General features: G+C 36.0%; 1 protein-coding gene across 1 annotated transcript; it reads left to right on the forward strand.

The window, feature by feature from the left end:
* Positions 1–661: 661 nt before the first annotated feature.
* Positions 662–13,324, forward strand: LOC145284082 (ovomucoid-like). Its single transcript, XM_080133149.1, has 4 exons — positions 662–736; positions 2,377–2,506; positions 6,911–6,983; positions 13,272–13,324. The coding sequence occupies exons 1-3, from the start codon at positions 694–696 to the stop codon at positions 6,981–6,983; spliced, it is 246 nt and encodes an 81-aa protein (XP_079989275.1). The 5' UTR covers positions 662–693; the 3' UTR covers positions 13,272–13,324.
* Positions 13,325–20,136: the final 6,812 nt, after the last annotated feature.

A 20,136-nucleotide genomic window follows, 5' to 3' on the forward strand; every position in this document is an offset into this window, starting at 1 on the left:
TTTAAAAATATATCCATTACAATATTGTTTTGGATTGCGACTAATAAGTCTGCAAAATTATGCAGCAATAACATAATTTTTCAATCTTATTAGTCGCAACACGGAACAATACTGAACAGATTTATCTATATTCTATAGATAAAAAAGAAATTTTACAAGAGAATATTTTACGTTACAAAGGTAACGTAAAATTTCTTTTTTATGTATAAGAGAAGAAAGACTATTTTTAAGATTGGATTTTTTTCCCATTTTCGATACATATTGGATGAATTTATGTAAAAAAAATATCTAAGAACACTGCCAAACATATAAATTACCTTTGTGTGGAATTTGCAAACGATAGGCTCAGCCGTTTCGGAACCTAAGAGGAAGGAACTCACACACTCACACACACACAAAGTGACTTTTATATTATAGTATCTCTCTCTCTCTCTCTCTCTCTCTATATATATATATATATATATATATATTGAAGCAATTGTTTTATTAATAAAAAATAACAGTAGTTCTTCCTTATAAATATAAAAAAATATTCTAAATGCGCTAACTACAAACGTTATCTCGTCATATCCTTGATATTTCCAATTGATAAACGATTTTAATAAATAGACAAAATAATAACACCTGCTCATTCTCATCGTTTTCAATATACAATACAATAGACATACGTACGTTACTCGTAGTTAAGCAACCATGATGAAGTGCGCAATAGTCTTCCTTGCGTTTGTAGTTTTAAGTAAGTAATTTCATTTTTATTGTCTTTCATTATTCATGTCGAACTTACAAATTCATGCAGTATAGTTAACACCCACGAGACAATAACAGACAATATATGCAACAAATAAGTTTTACCAAACATAAGAAAACTTTATTATTCACCGACCTGCATATTTTTTTAAATTTTTAAATCACGTTTAAAGTTTTTTTTTTTATTTCAATATCAAATTTCGTCGATACATGCGAATATCACCAATCCAATATGGCCACCTTCAGTTCTAAGTTTAGCGTTTATGTTTGATAGTTAACATATAGTTCATGATGATAGGAAATGAATTATGTTTTCGGTTGATAAAATTATTTTCTTTCCGAAAGTAAAAAAAAAAAAAAAAATTGGGTCGGCATAATTCTACGACTTGTTTTCACAATGAGATAGAATAGATCAATTTGTTCATCAACTGTTGACAATTTTTGCTTAGTTATGTTATTGAATAAATAGACGGAAGTCTCATCGTATATGGGACGTAGCTATATTGAACGTTGACTGTGAATAGTCCAACATAACTATTACAGTTATGGATGAATGAATGTCCAAAAGTGTTATATTAATGTTATGGCTCTGAATTAGCCACACTAAAAACAGAACAACAGTGTAAGACAAAACGTGTATTAATAAAAGGCAAACAAAGGGTTACAGAAGAAAAAGAGTGTTTTGCGTTCCACCGAGTAAGCGAGGTTATCTCCAAAACTAGAGCCCTCTCTCCGATCGTTAAGAGTTTCGGTATATATGGACGATGGTTGATCCCATTCAGATGGTGGTTCCCCGACAACAATTAACTAACCCACATTGGGATCAGCAGAAAACTGTTGGCTAGTAAATTTTAGAGAGCAACCCTTGAAAGGAACATTCGCATTATACAGACTGTCCAAAAAGTAACTGTAGGATTCCGAACATTAATAGATTCTTTACTTTTAATGATATCTTTCTGTGATTTTAACACAATTTGACTAAGACATTGTGGAATTTAAAGAATCAAATACAAAATTCAAACAATCTTTATTTATGAAAACTAATGCCCTTTAAATGTTGCTTCGCATATTTGTGCTTTTTTTCCAAAACATTATTCATGATTGCAGAATCTCTGGATTACGATTTAATTCCCTTATTTGGTTCCTGAAGTTTTCTTTCAATCCTTGCAGGGTGTGGGGCTTGTTTACATTGACTCTTTTTTAAGATATCTCCACAAGTAAAATGTCTCGAATTGTGTTCTGACTTGGGTTATCTCTTACATGAAAATGCCGCCGATAAGCTCTTTGAACCAAAACAATTGACCTCTGATTTTAGTAAAACAATTTCACAACTTGCGTACGTTGTTTAATGCTATACTTATCCATAATTAATTTCAAAAATATTATCTGTAAAATTGTTGATAATTGTTGAGAAAGAGAGAGAAAAAAATAATTAATTGAAAAATGACAAAGATTTTCAACCTTTTAGTCACTTTTTGGACACTGTACTTTTTGATTTTTATACATACGTGTTTGTCACGACATAAATATACATTACACTATAAAGAAATCCGATCTCAAAATGAGCATCAACAAAAAAATTCTCATCTTTAAATTCTAATTCTGTTCTATTATCTTTTATATTCATAGCCGCATCAGGAATAGATCCAAAATCGGAACGCTTTCGCACGATGTGTGACTTCTTCAATGAAGCTGACTGTAGTTCGAGCCATTTTTCAAGAGTGGTGTGTGCAACCAACGGAGAGACTTACCAGAATATGTAAGTAAACGTTTAGAAACTTAGTACTTGTGTGCAGAATTTGAACCAGACGTCCGCTCGGCTTTGCTCGGAACATGGCGTCATGCGCTCGGGTTTGACTGTAATCTGACGTAAGACGCTAATCAGCCAATCAATGTGCTGCAAAGGAGCAGACGATCTTTGAGGAAATATTGGAAGAAAAAAATCAATAAATTAACTAAACAGGATACCCTCAAACAGCCGTTCCTAACAACTTTATAGAAGATGAATATCTTCACTTTCGATGAACAGTTAAAAATGCCGGAAGATGTCGTTTCATACCCCCCCCCCAAAAAAAAACAATTAATCAACCGTAAAAATGTTTACCTAATAATAAGGGAATATACCGGCTGTCTTAGTTTAATATAATAACAAAAATTAAATGCAAAAAAATAAATAAAATACCGGTTGCCCAGCCCCACCCTACAGGAAAAAAATTGTTCTTGAAAGAAAATTTTTTTTAATTTGTTAAAAAATATGAAAAACACAAAAAATTGGTTATCTTATTAATTTTGTTCAATTTTGTTTCGCAAAAGAAAACAAATCGTTGAAAAAAAATACTTGTTTATTTTTTTTTACTTAAAAAAGTTATTACAAGAAAAAAAGAAAAGAAATTGTCACTGTAGATCGTTGTTTCTTTTTTATTTTCGTTATATTTTTTCTTGTGATTTTATTATATTTAAATGTTTTCTGCAGTATTTTCCTTGAGTAGCGTTGTTACGCGTTGATAATCGGTGACGCTCGGCGAAAGCCGGCGGTTGACGTCATGTTCCGATAAAAGCCGAGTGGCCAGTTAGTTACGTCGGGTTTAAATTTTGCACAACATATCAGAAAAAGTTATATTTTAATAACTGCAGACAATTTATCAAATACTAATAATAATGTTGAACTATACCAGCTTAGTAATTGTCTGTATTTGTAGGTGTTTTCATTGATTGAGATTGTCGGACTGACTTCCTCATCTTATACCAGCTTATGAGAAGAAATGCAATCATTTTACTTCATTTTTTTTTACTGGTGTAAAGCTGGAATATCACAATATTTCAGGGATATCTCTCTCTTATAAATGTTTCTATTTTGTTTATTTCAATTTGCTCTCTACTTTTAATAACTATATAAATAAAGGTAAGTTTGTAAATTATCGAATAGTATTGTGCTAGAGTACGTTGATGTTTCGGTGGGAAAGTAAAGAAAAAATGAACTTCATAATTTGATGAATGCATAGCTGATGAGAAATACAAAAGTCACCCGCACAGGAATACACTAATAAAAATTAAAGGAATGCAAAAAGAAAATGGAAGAAGACAGATGCAACAAAACATTGTGTGTGTGATTCAACAAACATTCTATACCAGTCTGTTGTATTACTTTATTCATCAACTTGAAGACGTTTAGAAAAAAAAATCATTAATCATATACAGGGTGGAACGATAAATTTGTAAAGAAAACAAAACCACAGCTTCATTTTCAAACTTTTATTGAAAAAATCAATTTCGGTAACTTCCTTATAAAGTAGAGCTGACATCTATTCAATGTAGCCGATTTCAGCCCCAATCACCACTTTGATATGGGTCCGGAACTGGGAGCATGCCTTTTCCACAAGTGCCGGCTGAAGTTCGGCGAATACTCGACGGATGGCGGCGTCCAGGCTGGCTTTGGTGTTGCCGGAGGTCATGTTGGTGATATTCTCGATGTATGACAAAACGAAGTAGTCCAGCGGGTTCAGGTCAGTGAGAGAAGAGTAGAAAGTCATAGAACTCCTTCTGAAGCCAAGCCTAAGTCTCTTTGGGCTTGTAGACCGGCTCCAAGTCCTACTGCCACATCCAGGGTCTGCCAGCGGCCACTTGATTGCACTAGGGGATCACCACACCTTTCAGCACATCCAGGTAAGCTTTGGTGTTGGTTTTCAAACCGACTTCAAAGATGTGAGGTGGCATGATGTTGCCCTCACTTGAAACCACACCAAAGGCTATAACCATGGCTGGAAACTTCGTTGGGCTGTGCCCTCAAGCGTTGAACCGTCCAGATTTGCATTTTGAGGATGCTGACAATAGTTCTGTTGTCATAACTTGAATCATTATGGAGCATGAGTTGTACAGCGTCGCATTTTCGATATCGGTCGTTGAACATTGTGTCACTTTCACACAGGATAGAAGACTCCTATCGCTATTGGAATTTGTACACAATTGACCAACTAGTAGATGGTTTGCAACAAAAGGAAATGGAATCATGTCGTCTTTTCTAGGGCAACAATTTGATCGTTCTGCCCTGTATTAAAAGTAAAAAAAAAAAAAAAAAATGAACTTCGTAATTTGAGTAACGAACAGCTAATAAGAAACACAAAACTAAAAAATAAAACAAAAAACAAACAAACAAAAAAAAAACTCCACTCCTGTAAGGGAGTACACTATTAAATAAGAAATAAAAGTCACTCAAAAAAGAAAACCGCAGAAGACAGATGTAACAGAACGATGTCAGTGTGATTCGTAAAACAGCCTATAACCGTTACATAACTTTACTCCTCAACATGAAAGTAGGTAAGAAAACTAGGGTATCAGTGAAATTATTATATTCATCAGAGGTAGGTTTACATATGCACAGCATATTCTCCCTGTGACGGGAACTAGGGTATAGTATGCTTTCTATGGGGACCCTGTCTGTGGAGGCTCAACATTATATTGTAATACCTTCAGTCAGGTTCCAACATAAAAATCACTAAAATTATTTCCACAGTCCAACAATGTCGTAGCGCACAAAAACCTTGACAGACAACCTTGACGAAAACTGAAGTTTCGCCTTCATTTAGGCATATTCGAACTCGAGCCTTGGACTTCCCGTTTGTTGGCCGTCATGTCTCTTGTGACCTGCGACGGTTTTTGTGGAAATAATTATATAATCCCTCACATTTTGAAAAAATCACTGATTTTATACACAATAACTTTACTTTCGTACAAATAATAAATAAAGAAGCTTTTTGATAAGAGTGTGGTACATTTTTCTTTACCACCAAACTATATCCAACATCTTAAATCTGTCGACTTCAGATTCGATGACGATAAAATTACCATCAACAGGGAAGCAGTCTTTTGGTAATGTGTTCCACGGACGGGAAGACTTTACACAGAAGTTAATAGAAATTCCGCCGGATGCTAGAAACTTTAATGGAAAAAGACAAGTCACTTTCTATTGTCGTAACAGGTTCTTGCTCTGAATGTCTTATAAGGAGGAATCAAATATTGTAACTCAGTCGAGCGTCTGTCATCGAAATAAAGATAGAGACTAGCAACGTTTCTTTTGTGAAAAAAGTTTCTTGAGAAAAGAAGAGATGTCCCCCACTAGGTTTAAAAGTAGTTGTTGTACCTTGTCGAAGACATATTAAGTGCTCTGCTCAACACCTCCCTACATGGGGCAAGAGTACCCCATCTTATGACCTATTTAACTCTTATATGGTTAGATAAATGCATCGCTAGAATAATTCAACTATTTTTCCATTAACCTTAACAAGAGACTCGATATACATCTTTCATTCAAGATCCGAAGTGACAGTCAATTCTATGAGCTTATTGAAATAATGGGCAAAACAGGGATCCGAGCGTTGGTGATGAAAGGGGAGATGCTTGATAGCCTGAGAAATACTGATTAAATTTCAACTTGGAATATACTTACGGCACTTCTACACTATTAGGACAAAATTTTGTAGTCGATAAATGGAGTTTTTAGATAAAAAAACAAAGGGTTATATTTATTTTCTTTTGCCAATTCTAATAAGTTACAATGTAGCTTCCAAATTATGCAGTCGAAATTACCTGAATATTAATGAATTATAAGGAAAACAACTTTAATCGTGTTAGCAGGTGAAAAATTGCGGCCATCTTGTTTAAATCGAAACAGAAAATTACCTACTTTTAAAACACTCCTGTGTCTTACGATCGTTTTCATCAAATTCTATTTTTTATTTTCTTCAATAAATACTTTTCTACTTTATTGATTTTCGTAACTTTTGATATAATCATGCTAAAAAAACGAGGAATACGTAGATAGTATTGTTTTCATGTGAAATTCAGTATTAGGATTTTCTGAAATTTTGTCCTAATAGTACTTACTTGCACTTGTATGGCTGTTATCCTGATCGGATTGAACCGACTGCCTCCTGAGAATGAACTGCATCTCTAACCATCGCAGACCAGTCTCGACGATCCTGGGTCCAGCCGCAGAAAATGACGAACCATTCTTAATTCCAGCGTCGGAGACCAACTACTTGTGGGTCCGATAGTATCGCTAGGTCGTCCTTGATTGTTGTGGCACAGATTTCAGCTGCTTACCCGTAAACAGACAGAAATAATTAAAGTACAGATTTTAAAGATAATTTTGTTTTTGTTTAAATAGGTGCTACTTCCATAGAGCCCTTTGTGAGGATGGTCTTGAAAACATGTCAATAAGACATTTTGGAAAATGCTAGGTAAGTTTTATTTTTAATAAACTAAGGTTTGGTACGATTAGAATATTATTTAGTACAATGGTATAAAATTTATTACGAAGAATTTTAAAATGTGAAATGTACTGTTTGAAATATTTCTGTTCACATAGGAAATTTTATTGGCAAGGAAGATTTTGTAAAGGTTCCAAGTAAACATGACTTCATAAAATTATTTCGCTAGTTAAACAACGCAGTTTAATACAATAAATGATATGTTTTCTTTTTATATTAAGTTGGTGCAAAAATAATGTCGTTTTTTGACAGGAAGTTGAACGTGAAAACACGATATTTTTGCAATAACCCAATGTAATCATTTTAAAAGAACTAACGTTACTCTATTGAATTGACTTAAATAATCCGCAATAGTTATTCTGAACTATGCACAGTTGTAAACAGTGGCTTGCCTTATATAATCTGCACCGACTGACCGAGTAGAAGTGATTACAGGTTAAATTGCAGAAACCATATATTTAGCACTAGCGGGACGTCTGTCGTTGCCCGGTCGTACAATACGCTTAAATGTGATATTTTAATTTATGCAAATTGCATATGTACTTTTATAGAATCTATCATCTATTGAATATTATATATTACGAGGAATAATTTGCCCGGTGAACTAATTCGCAAAAAAAAAAAAAAAAAAAAAAAATAAATAATAAATAAATAAATAAATAAAATAAAAATGAAAAAAATGAATGAATGAATGAATAAATAAAAAATAATAATGATAATGTCGTTCATCAAATTCCGTCTGAGTTTATTTATATTATCACGCCAGATGATATTTGGGCTTGACGATCTTATAAAAATAGTCTTTCTTCTCTTATAGATAAAAAAGAATAATTTTTATAAGGGGTATGTTTTACGTTTTTATATCGGTGTGATAAACGAAAATAACTAACATTTATTCATTTATAAAATTAGTTTTATGATAAGCAGGTCAATATGCTAGTAAAACTAAGGACACGAACGCATTATAAAAACTGAACGAAGATATTGCGGTCAATTTGTCCGAGCATATTCATTTTATAAACTGAGTTTTATTGAAGGAAACTAAACATATTATATATATATATATATATATATATATATATATATATATATATATATATATATATATATATATATATATATGTTTAGAGGTACACAATTTATATAATGATTTAAATACAATGTACGGAAGTTTTTCGAGAGCTCTTTCGGCTATCATCTCGTCAGGAGAAAATCGATGGCATACAAAACAATATTACTGGCGAAATTAAAAAGCGCTGCGGAGGAATTTGAATATGCTAGAAATAAGAAAAAAAAAACGAGTAAAAGAAAGATTTAATCTGAAATACTGCGTTTAAAAGCGACTAGAACTAAAACTTGGCACAACGAGGGGGGGACGGAGGAAAAACGGGTCAAAGTTCCCCAAAGAGAAATAAAGTTTTCGTTGTCTCTTTTTGCCGGCATAAAGGTTTTCGAACCGCAATTGAGATAGACTACCAAATCTCTAAATGTTTTTTGGAGTCTGCTCTGTGGTTATTTATTTCCAATACAAATACAAGATTTTTAAATAAAAATTTGGCAAAAAGCCGAAAAATTGGGGAATGGGGGAAAGGTCGGTCTTGACTAACTAATGCTGCCTAAGCTAACTTAACTAGATCCCACTTTCACTCTACTTTCAGCACAATCCCTCATTTATACTATATAGCCATCAGCATATACACCCTTCTTCAATCACCAAAACCTCATGCTATGACTAACCTACTTAAACCCAATGTAATACAATATGTAAAAACGGGGACTGGAATTGAATAAAGAAATTAAAAGTTAAATTTACAACGAAAAGAAAGGAAACGGTGTTAGTAATAAGACCCCCCCCCTTACGAAACTGTGGCAGATACATGGATTTGCCAGTCGAAAAAGGTGATGCGGGTCCGATCGCTTTATTACTAACAACTCTTACGAAAATATCGCAAGGGAACCCGCATCTCTGGCAAATCGCATGGTCTGTTACCTACTTGGGGTTTGAACTTGAAGTGTCTTAAAATAGAACTTAAGCTAAACTATATAATTGACTTTGAGAACAGAGTCAAGGTTGGCGTTTGTTTTTGGGACCCAAAATCCTCAAGCCTAAGGCACGCCCAAATACCACTCAAATCTTGCACTCCTTATGCGACAGACATGCGCAACAGACACCCAAGAGAATCTAACCCTCTCGGCCCTAATACGAACCTTCAAATAAAAACGAAAAATTCGAACAAGGTCGAGAGGAGCAAAGTTCTCAGCTCCATAAACAACTTTCATGCGAGTCCTCCATACCACACTTCTCATTACTGCTAGCAAGGTCAGACATATTTGTCTTCTAAGCCGATCAGTTGTCCGAACCCAGTTGCTACAAACATTAATAGGTTCCAGGTTGAAAGACGGTAGTTCAGGATGCGAACCATGAGCCCAGCAACAAACTCACTCAGCGGCACAATGATGCAACAATAGCAGAAGACATGATTTAAAGTCTCGTCCTCGTCACCACACCGTTTACAAATAGGCGAGCTTGCCAAGCCAGCTGAGTGAAGTCTCTTACTGAACCAGATAACATTTCGAATTACCAGCCAGACCAAAGATGCCTTGTCGTTAGTGAGACACCCCGACCCAGGCGCCCAAGGCCAGATAGAGCTACGCTTCCCCCTCGTCAAAGTGAGCCCCTCAATTGTATCCTCCCCAACGAATTCCCTTATAAATACTTGATATAATGCCTTTCGGGATAACAGCAGGGTGTCAGAAAGGTGTTCTTTTATCCGTAGAAGGAACTTCAAAGCACGGCGACAATCTCGATAGAAGGAAGATTCACCTCGAGGTAATCTGTGACATCCCCCCCCCCACTCGAGTGCACACTTCTCAACGTCGGGAAGGCTTTCTGGGCGTCTTCCTTCCAGAAGCCACCATTTTCATCAACTTGCATACACGTTCGATCAAGGAAGTACAGACAACGTGTGAGTTGACGAATCTTCACGTTTGGAACACCCAGACCGCCCTCAGAACGATGGAGAAAACAAAACTCACGACGGACCATATGGGTCTTTCCAAGCCATAAGAACTTAAACACAGCCCGTTGCAAATAGAGTAGTGTATCTGACGGGAGTGGAAGGACTGAAAGACGGTTTCTGAATATTGGATATAAGTGCGAAGCACACACTTCTGCTTTTCCCTTTAACGAAAGATTTCTGCAGATCCACCGACAAGCGTCAGCGCGCACAGCTTTCAAGACTTCTGACCAATTCTTCTCCAGCTGAAGATCTGGGCTGAACCAGATGCGGAGTATCTTGCAAGGCACGTCACTCTAGCTGAAGGGCCATTGAAGGCACCAATTCGCAAGCCACAGGACTTGTCACAGTTAATTTTGGCCTCTGCGACTGTCGTATAATCTGATTTCTGCGCCGACAACACTAATCTCAGCATTGTTTGTCACAAACACTGTTACATCATCAGCATAGGCAGAGTACTTTACCATGGCAGAAGCGCTCGGCAAAGTTATAACGTGTATGGCTGGATTCACCCTTAGCCTACGCAGGAAAGGCTCTAACGCAAGCACATAGAGCAATGGTGATAATGGACAGCCCTGACGAATGGATAAGAATAAACTGAAAGGCTTCGATCTCCTTCCATTCACTTCTACCAGAACCGCGGGATTAGCATAAAGGAGGTGAACCCACGAGGAAAACAGCGGGCCAAAACCAGCCGCTGATAGAACTGCAGGGGTCTTCGACTGGTATTCCAGCCACTTCCCTGAAATCGATTAGTTTCATCCGATCAACATTTTTAAAGTAATGCACGTTGTTAATCTGCGGCTCGCTGACCGAACAAATGTTTATACCGGGAAGGTAAAGTGCTCTTTTCTCCGCGCTCTTTTCTGAGAAGGGGTGGGCTTTTCAGTGTTCCTAAAGGTCTGCGCCACTGGCAGGGACTTGGCGGGGGATGCATGCGGAGTATTCAACGGAGCCATGGAAATATCCGGAACAGTGGAGGGGGCTGATTTTATTCTTTTGACAGGACTAAGGGAGATTAATTTGGGGAGCTTCTGCGGTATGGGGGTCGTAACAGTAGGTGAACAAAGTTTTGGTTTTGTAGGGGACTGGGTACAGTCTTTGGATGTCGACGGTTTCAATGGAGTTTGTGGAATTTTGCAGGGGAGAAGGAATTGTGGAATTTTGGAGGGGAGAGGTGATTGTGGATTGATGGGGGATTCAGGAGTGTCCATTCTTAAGGCATCCAATTTATTTTTGAGGTTAACAACCTCGACATATTCATCCCTACACGGGTCATTTATTAACATGGCCCCTTCCCGCATTTGGTCTAGAGTAAGGCGGCCAGGGGGCTTCTTCCCGGATACAATTTGCTAGGGCTCACGATCAAGATCCTCCGGGGTAGCGCCTTCTTTTGCAATTTCTTGGGGAAGAGGGCGCGGATCCCTCACAGACATGGAAACTCCTAAATGTTATCCCACTCTAGTCTTTGGGTTTGGTTGCGGTCTCCTTTGGGGACACTCTATGGTGATGTGTCCTATCTCACCACACGTCCAACAAAGCGACCGCCTGCCCGCAACGATGATGGGGAGTTTCTTGTCCCCCACATCCAAGTGGTAAGGGATTTTGGTAAACCCTTCTTTGTCCAGTTAAATCTCAAACGTCCAAATTCCTTGGTACTCCTCATTTGTTACTGCCACTATATCACCAAATTTAAGGAGGAATGCGCCAAGGTGCTCACCCTCCACATGAAACGGTACATTGAAAACAGAGACTGTTGTCCTTCTTTTCCCCATGTATTCAGTGCGTAAAACGTATTCTGGTATGATAATCTCTGTTTGGGAGATTTTAACGCAATCGTCTTCCGTAGAAAAAAGGGTATTCCAAATATTGTGACCTTTACATTTTATGATACGTTGGAGTCTATGCCTCACTGTCGCCAGTAGCTTGAAGACAATTTCCGAGCTTGCTCTAATCACTTTTTTAGTCTTCCTGTCGACCTCGAAGACGACAAGGCTTTTCTTTCTAATAATCTCCAACTTTGGTAAGTCCACGAGTAAACCATTGTTAACAACAAGGTGCTCGTATCCTTTAGCCTTTTCGACGAATTCAGTGACATTGTTACTTTCGGCGGCTTGTTCCATTCCAAATTTGTAGGGGTGGGAGGAGAAACTTCCGCCCCTGTTTCACCCACGGCCATAGCCGAAGCCCGTTAAAAACGGTAATAATAATAAATGAAATTTTTAACAATAACAGTCAATAGTAATTGTCTGTATTTTTGAGATGAGGTGTTTTCATTTATTGAGATTGTCGGACTGACTTCCTCATCTTGGTTGTAATAGTCACAACGTTTCGGCCTTTTTGCCTTCCAGCCTTCATCAAGTGCTTTTTATCGAACTGGGGAACCGTTTGTTAGGAGTCTCGAACCCAACCCTTTATTATTATTACGGGGGTACCGTGTTCGGACTCCAGCTAGGCTCTGGGACATAATTGCTGATTCTCTGTTTTGAATGTTACTTTTCACTGCCTTCGTTCAGGGTTGAACTCGGCACCTTTGGGTAACTGTAAACTTTGATACAACGTCTAGGACCACTCGGCCATATGTCACTAGGACAGGCGGGAGGCAAAACGGCCGAAACGTTGTGACTATAACAACCAAGATGAGGAAGTTAGTCCGACAATCTCAATAAATAACAGTCAATACATAAAACAACAACAACAACAACAACAACAACAACGCATAAAAGCAATAACGACGGCGACTTCAAAAGAAAGGCTTACTTTTCAATAAATGAATAACTCCACGTGGCCTGATAATTCTCCACGCGGCGAGCTACATAAAAGACGTCTTAACACTGGAGTCTGCTGTGTGTAACACCTCGAACCACTCTATTTTATATTTATCAGCACAGCATGGATTGTCAACCAAATGCTGGCCAATGGAAGAGTCCAAGGCTACGGAAGGAGGAAGACTACCAGATCCTCCCCTCCCCTCTCTGATTTTAGATGGAACGTGCTGGTTTATACGAGTTAGTAAATGCAAAGATGTTCGCCCATGCTGGTTATGTTTACTGTTTATTTCTTCAAGTATGTTCACAAATGAATCATGCACGTTAAAGTACTTATAGAAATAAACGGTAAGATAATCAGCATCTTGAATTTGGAATATAGACTTTGTCATATATATATATATATATATATATATATATATATATATATATATACATACGAATCAAATAACCTATTTTTCTTTTCTTTTCAGACACCGATTTCTATAGAAGAATGGAGGCAAATGAATAAAGATATGGCATGAGATATTTTATCTTGAATGAGTTATTTATTAAAACAAGATAACCTCAACGTATAAATATTTTTATCCGAAACGCAATTCTCTGTTTGTATAAGAGCCAAGTACGTCGTAGGATGGAGTACTGTTACCACATCTGGGCAGGAGCTGCTAGAAGCAACTTATCCTGCTTTGATAGAGTTCAAAATAGACTTCTTAGCCTAGTAGGGGATGCTTTTTGCTCTTCCCTGCAGCATCTTTTCCACAGAAGAAACGTTGCGAGCCTGTCTTTGCTTTATTCTTATTTCCATGGCACGTGTTTTTCCGAGCTCCAATCTATGTCCCCCCAACCTTTCACGAAAAACACTCGTCTAGTTGAAACCACTATCAATAATTTCCCACACTCTTTATCTGTGCCAAAACCTAAAACCTAAATTTCATGAACAAAGCTTCTTTTCTTAGAACTGAACGCCAGTGGAATTCTCTTCCGTTTCCCTACTTTCCAGCCGACTACAATATGATCGTCTTCAAGTCCAACATGAACAAGTTCTTGATGAGCCATTTCCTTGAGTAATCCAATTTACCAAATTTCCACTGCTAAGGTTTACTACGATATGTCCCATTGACTATTGTATACACTCATTAACCCTTATCTTCCAGTGACCCCCGGGTCTTGATTAGTGGAATTGGTGACTCTGTAAAAAAACAACAAAAAAACAAAAACAAAAAAAAAACAACAACAAAAAAACAAGATATCTTTAACATATTAATATTTTTATCCGAAATCATTGGATTGAGTGTTTAGATATATACTAATTATTAAGGCTGTGACAACAACATATTCTTTTTATTGTTTTGACTCTCGAGTATATATCCAACACAGTTATACACAGTTCATCAACCGAGAGCCACATCACCTTATATAAAAAGATATCAGATATCAACGGATATATACTTGAGAGTCAAAAGAGTTTGCTGTTGTCACAGCCCTACTAATTATGCTCTTCAATATTTTGAAAACTAAATTTTGATTTACCCGGGTCAAGTTGTCATCTACAATTGTGTGTTGTATAACAACAAAAACTATAATTCCAGAAATCTTTTCTTTTTTTTATGTAAATGCTGAATCTAGATGTTAGAAAGCTATTTACGTCTGAGAATATCTTCTACTTCTACTAGGCCACCATTTGCCCATGTATGGAGTATTGTTGTCATATATAGGCGCGTACATCTGCTACTAGTCTCTCACTCTTAGACAGGGTTCAAAAGAGAGTCGCCAACCTGTCAGTTAGGCTTCAACCTCTGCCACATCGACGAAATGTTGCATTCCTCTGCCCGTTTTACAAGTATTTTAATAGTAAGTGCTGCAACGAACTACAAACCCTTGTAAACCCTCGACATAAACACGTCAGATAAACCCGACAATCAGCAAAATCCCACCCCTACACAGTAGAGACCCCCCAAATGTAAGAAAGCCTTCTACTCTAATAGTTTCTTTGAAATTCCCTTCCAGGTTCCTTGCTTTCCTTACTGCACTGCCATGCAGAAGTTCAAGTGTAATGTAAACAGACATCTTGCTGCTCAACTCCCTACGTAGTATCCCTGCAACTTATGTTCTAGATAGTATCCCCTTACATCAAAGTGGCACTGTGCCTTGTTTGGGGTGAAAATTCAATAAAAATGACACCCCTATTCTGTAAATAACTAACAGTCGATCACGTTTGAATCGAAGCTACACGCCGATCTTAAATAATTAAAATTGACACTATGATACGAAGGCACAATAGAAACAGATAAACATGTATGTTCCATTATATTCATACAATAGTAAGTTACAATCACTATATTGCCGAAGGTATATATAAACGAGTGTTTATTATTTATATATACTTCTCTATATTCATGTATCGTTTAGTTGTATAAAATGTTCTTCTAATGAATGTGTGTATACAGAGTATATACACGTTTGCATATACATATCACTGTCATCTATATGACGTGTGTATATACGTGTGTTTTTCTATGACCATTTAGCGTTGTGATCGTCTAATGTATAGTTCGTTGTGTATGTGTATGTACTAGTGATAGGACGATTCCAGTATTTTTCACGATTCCGATACAATTACCGATTCCGATACCGATTCTTTATAACAACGAAATATTGCATCCATCTGCCTGTTTTACACGTCTTTTAATGTTGAATAAAATACATTAATAAATAATTAATAAAATGAACGCTGGGTTAGGGTTGAAATATTAAGTTAGGATGACCCAATTAAATAAGCCAAATATAATAAGTTTGGAATTGAAGTTTTAATTGCAATGGTATGAATCGTTTTAATAAATTGCAGTAAGTTACAGTAAACGAGTAATGCATTAAATAGAAATATTGTAGTAATAAGACCTAATAATTATGTATGAAAAATCATAAATTTTAAACTTATATACAAAGGCATGGTGAAATATTAAGTTAGAATGACTCTAACATAATAGTAGCATGATTGGCATTAAATATTTATATATATATATATATATATATATATATTTATATATTTATTACGATTAATTTATATATACATTACTATTTTTTATATATTCATTACTATTTATTTATATATGCATTACTATATATATATATATATTACTATTTATTTATATATATTATTATTTATTTATATATAAATTACCCTATATTTATATATTTATTACGATTAATTTATATGTACATTACTATTTTTATATATGTACATTACTATTTTTATATATGTGCATTAATATTTATTTATTTATTACTATTTCTTTACATATTCATTACTATTTATTTATATGTACATTAATATTTATTTATATATTTATTAATATTTATATATACATTATTATTTATTTATATATTCATTACTATTTTTTTACATAGGCATCACCACTTATGAAAGCCAAGAGACTACTCGAGGATAATGGTTAAAGAGTGTACAGTAGAAATTGGACACTATAATAATTGTTAGTAATGGAAATTCGGTAAATTTGTTAACAAGTGGAACTGCACATCAAGAACTTGTTTACGTTAGACTTGAAGACAACCATATTGTAGTCAGCTGGAAAGCAGCAAAACGGAAGACAATTCCACAGGCGTGCAGTTCGAAGAAATAAGCTTTGTTCACCGAATCTACGTTTAGGTTTAGGCACAGATAAAGTGTGGGGGGAATTATTGATAGTTTTTTCAGCTGGACGAGTGTTTCTTGTAAAAGTTTGGCGAGGGGGGGACCATAGACTGAAGGTCAGTCGAACACTTTCCATGAAAATAACGATACAGCAGAGACAAACTCACAACATCTCTTCTGTGAGATAGAGGTTGCAGGGAAGAGAAAAGGACATCTCCTACGAGGCTACGAAGTCTATTTTGAGCTTTATCAAGGCAGGACAAGTCCTTTCTAGCAGCTCCTGCCCAGATGTGTCAACAGTCTTCAATTCTTGGACGTACCTGGCTCTTATATAGATAGAGAATTGCATCAGCAATGAGATATCTACTGGATCGATAGAAAGATCCCACCATTTTTCCAGCGGCCTTGGCAACAGATTTGATGTACGTATTCCATGTAAGATCAGGAGTAAAGGTCAAGCCCAGAAGCTTGTCAAACTTGAGGCCTCCACAAGACGAGAGCCATTCATTTCAATTAGGGATTAGAACGTTGATGATGTAAAGATAGAAGCTTGGTTTTAGATGCATTAAAAGTAACCAGCCACTCCTTTCCCCATTGTACTACATGCTCAAGATCAGAGGAGAGAGAATCGCAGAGAACTTGGTCATTTACTGTTTTAGATGTGCTACCGTAGATGGTAGTGCCATCAGCATAAATGTCTACAAATTATGTAAGGATGTGATTTGGAAGATCATTAATGTAGATTAGGAAAAGAGTTGGGCCAAGGATGGACCCCTGAGGGACTCCAGCATTAATACTGTGGGCTTCTTTTGCCCATCAACTACTACTCTTATGAACCTATCAGAAAGAAATGATTTAATAATTGAGAAGACATTTCCAGCTATACCATAGTTAGAGATCTTGTGAAGTAAACCTTTAGGCCATACCCTATCAAAGGCCTTAGATATGTCAAGGGCAATTGTCCTATAAAGTCGAGAGATTCGCTAATCCTATGAGATATAACTGTAAGCACATCTGCTGTAGATCTAGCAGAACGGAAACCATATTGTGTGTTACTAAAAATGTTATTTTTGCTGAGATGGTTTATTACTTCTGTATTTAACACAGATTCCAGCAACTTACTCATGACGCACAGGAGACTTATTGGCCTGTACTGAGAGGAATATGAGCGATTACCTGAATTCTTAAATACAGGGCATACTGATGAGATTTTCCAGGTTGATGGGAAGCAATTCTCCTTAAGACAACGTTAAAACAGTTTTGTAAGTATGGGCGCTAGTTCCGGTTGAAGTTTTTTGAGTACTATAATTGGAATACCGTCAGGGCCAGTTGCTTTACTGGAATCAAGGTTTTTGATTAGCTTGGCAACATCACGTACAGATATATGTATATCAAATAGCGTGTTTTCTGATACAGGAGGAAATATTGGGGGTTGGCGGCCTTGGTCACAAAGGGTAGAATTAGCTGCAAAATTCTTGGCAAAGAGTTTGGCTTTGTCTGATGCTGACGAGATTACCTCAGGTCCATTGATGATAGTTGGGATAGAGCACACGCTTCTGGTCAGGATTCTGTTTGCTATTTGCAAAAACTGGTGGGAACCAAGCCGCTGCTCAGCTACTTTGGACTTTATGGACTGAGCATACAACTCTATTGCGTCCTTTATTACTTTCTTACAATGGTTGCTGGCAATCCTGAAAGCGGCTTTAGTTTCCATACATCTATTACGTTGGAAGCAGTGGAAAAAGTGATTTCTTTGCACAATGGCACCAGCACATTCTGGAGAGAACAATGGCTGGCTGTTAGGTTTTTGCTGGAACATTTTCGAAGGTATGAAACGGTCTATACCTACAATTAACCATTCTGTCAGGTCTGATACTATAGAGGACACACCCTTTTTAAACATGGAACACAGAGGTAGATCCGATATAAATGTACGGAAGCTATCCTAGTCAGACATAGTGTATCGATATACTGTACGATGAAGAGGTACGTCTGGGGACTTATTACATTTCATTTTTATCTTAATTGATGCAACAGAGTGGTCGGATATCCAAGAGGAGACAGAACAGAAACGGAACATAGTTCAGGGCAAGTTGTGAGAAAAAGGTCTAGTATACTAGCATACTGGCCGTCATTGTCGGGCACACAGGTGGGTTCGTGAACAATCTAAGTAAGGTCATAAGCAATGGAGAAATCATAACAGAACCTCTCCTCATCATCGGTGTTGTTTGAGTGGGCCAACCATTCCACGTTGTGAACATTGAAGTCTCCACATACGTGAATGTTAGCTTAAGGATAAGCAGATAGGACTTGGTCAATTTTCTCAGATATGCTTTTAAAGATAGTAATTTCGCTGTTGTGGGGGCGATAGAGAGTAAACATAAATGCAGTACTGTGAGCTAGTGCAACCCGGAAGCACATATAGGATAAGTTAGGATCTTCTCTGGAGATGTCCCTACCACATGGACATATATACATTACTATTTATTTATATATACATTACTATTTTTTTACTCATTACTATTTATTTATATATATATTTTTTACAAGGGTGTCACCACTTATCAAGGCCCAGAGGCCACTCGAGGATAAGGGTTAATAGGTATACATTAGTCATTGTGATTTTAGCATAGTAAACAGTGGGAATTTTGAAACTTGGATTACTTAGGGGGACGATTCAATTAGAACTTGTTCACATTGGACTTTTTCTTTTTTTTTTCATAGGGATCAACTCATCATCAAGGCCAAGAGGCCACTCAAGGATAAGGGTTAAAGAGTGTACAGTAGAAATTGGACAATATAATAATCATTAGTAATGAAAATTTGGTAAATTTGATAACTTATATGGAACGGCTCATCAAGAACTTATTTACGTTAGACTTGAAGACAACCATATTGTAGTCAGCCGGAAAGCAGGAAAACGGAAGACAATTCCACAGGCGTGCAGTTCTAATAAAAAAAGCTTTGTTCATGGAATCTACGTTTAGGTTTAGGCACAGATAAAGAGTGGGGGGAATTATTGATAGTGTTTACAGCTAGACGAGTGTTTCTTGTGAAAGTTTTGCGAGGGGGACCATAGATTGAAGCTCAGTCGAACACTTTCCATGAACATAACGATACATCAGAGACAAACTCGCAACATCTCTTCTGTGAGATAGAGGTTGCAAGGAAGAGAAAAGGACATCTCCTACGAGGCTATATATGTATATCCACATTGCTATTTATTTATATATACATTACTATTTATTTATATATACATTAGTATTTATTTATATATACATTAGTATTTATTTTTCTATGTATTACTATTTATTTATATATGCATTACTATATATTTATATATACATTACTATATATTTATATATACATTACTATATATTTATATATACATTACTATATGTTTCTATTTATTTATATATTTATTGTTATTTATTCATATATACATTACTATTTATTTATATTATTACCATATATTTATATATACATTACTATTTATTTATATATATATTACTATTTATTTATATATGCATTACTATTTATATATATATTACTATTTATTTATATATACATAACTATTTATTCATATATACATTACTATATATTTTTATGTTCATTATGTTTCATTAACATGTACATTACTTAATTAAAATAAGAAATTAATAGGAAATGATAAATGTATTTAA

The sequence above is a fragment of the Euprymna scolopes genome, chromosome 8, assembly GCF_053919585.1.
Source record: "Euprymna scolopes isolate OS-2025 chromosome 8, ASM5391958v1, whole genome shotgun sequence".
NCBI lineage: Eukaryota > Metazoa > Mollusca > Cephalopoda > Sepiida > Sepiolidae > Euprymna > Euprymna scolopes.

Coding starts and splice junctions, on each gene's coding strand:
- LOC145284082 (XM_080133149.1), top strand. CDS start 694: ATGATGAAGTGCGCAATAGTCTTCCTTGCGTTTGTAGTTTTAA. Junction 737..2,376: donor CCTTGCGTTTGTAGTTTTAA/GTAAGTAATTTC, acceptor TTATATTCATAG/CCGCATCAGGAATAGATCCA. Junction 2,507..6,910: donor GGAGAGACTTACCAGAATAT/GTAAGTAAACGT, acceptor TTGTTTAAATAG/GTGCTACTTCCATAGAGCCC.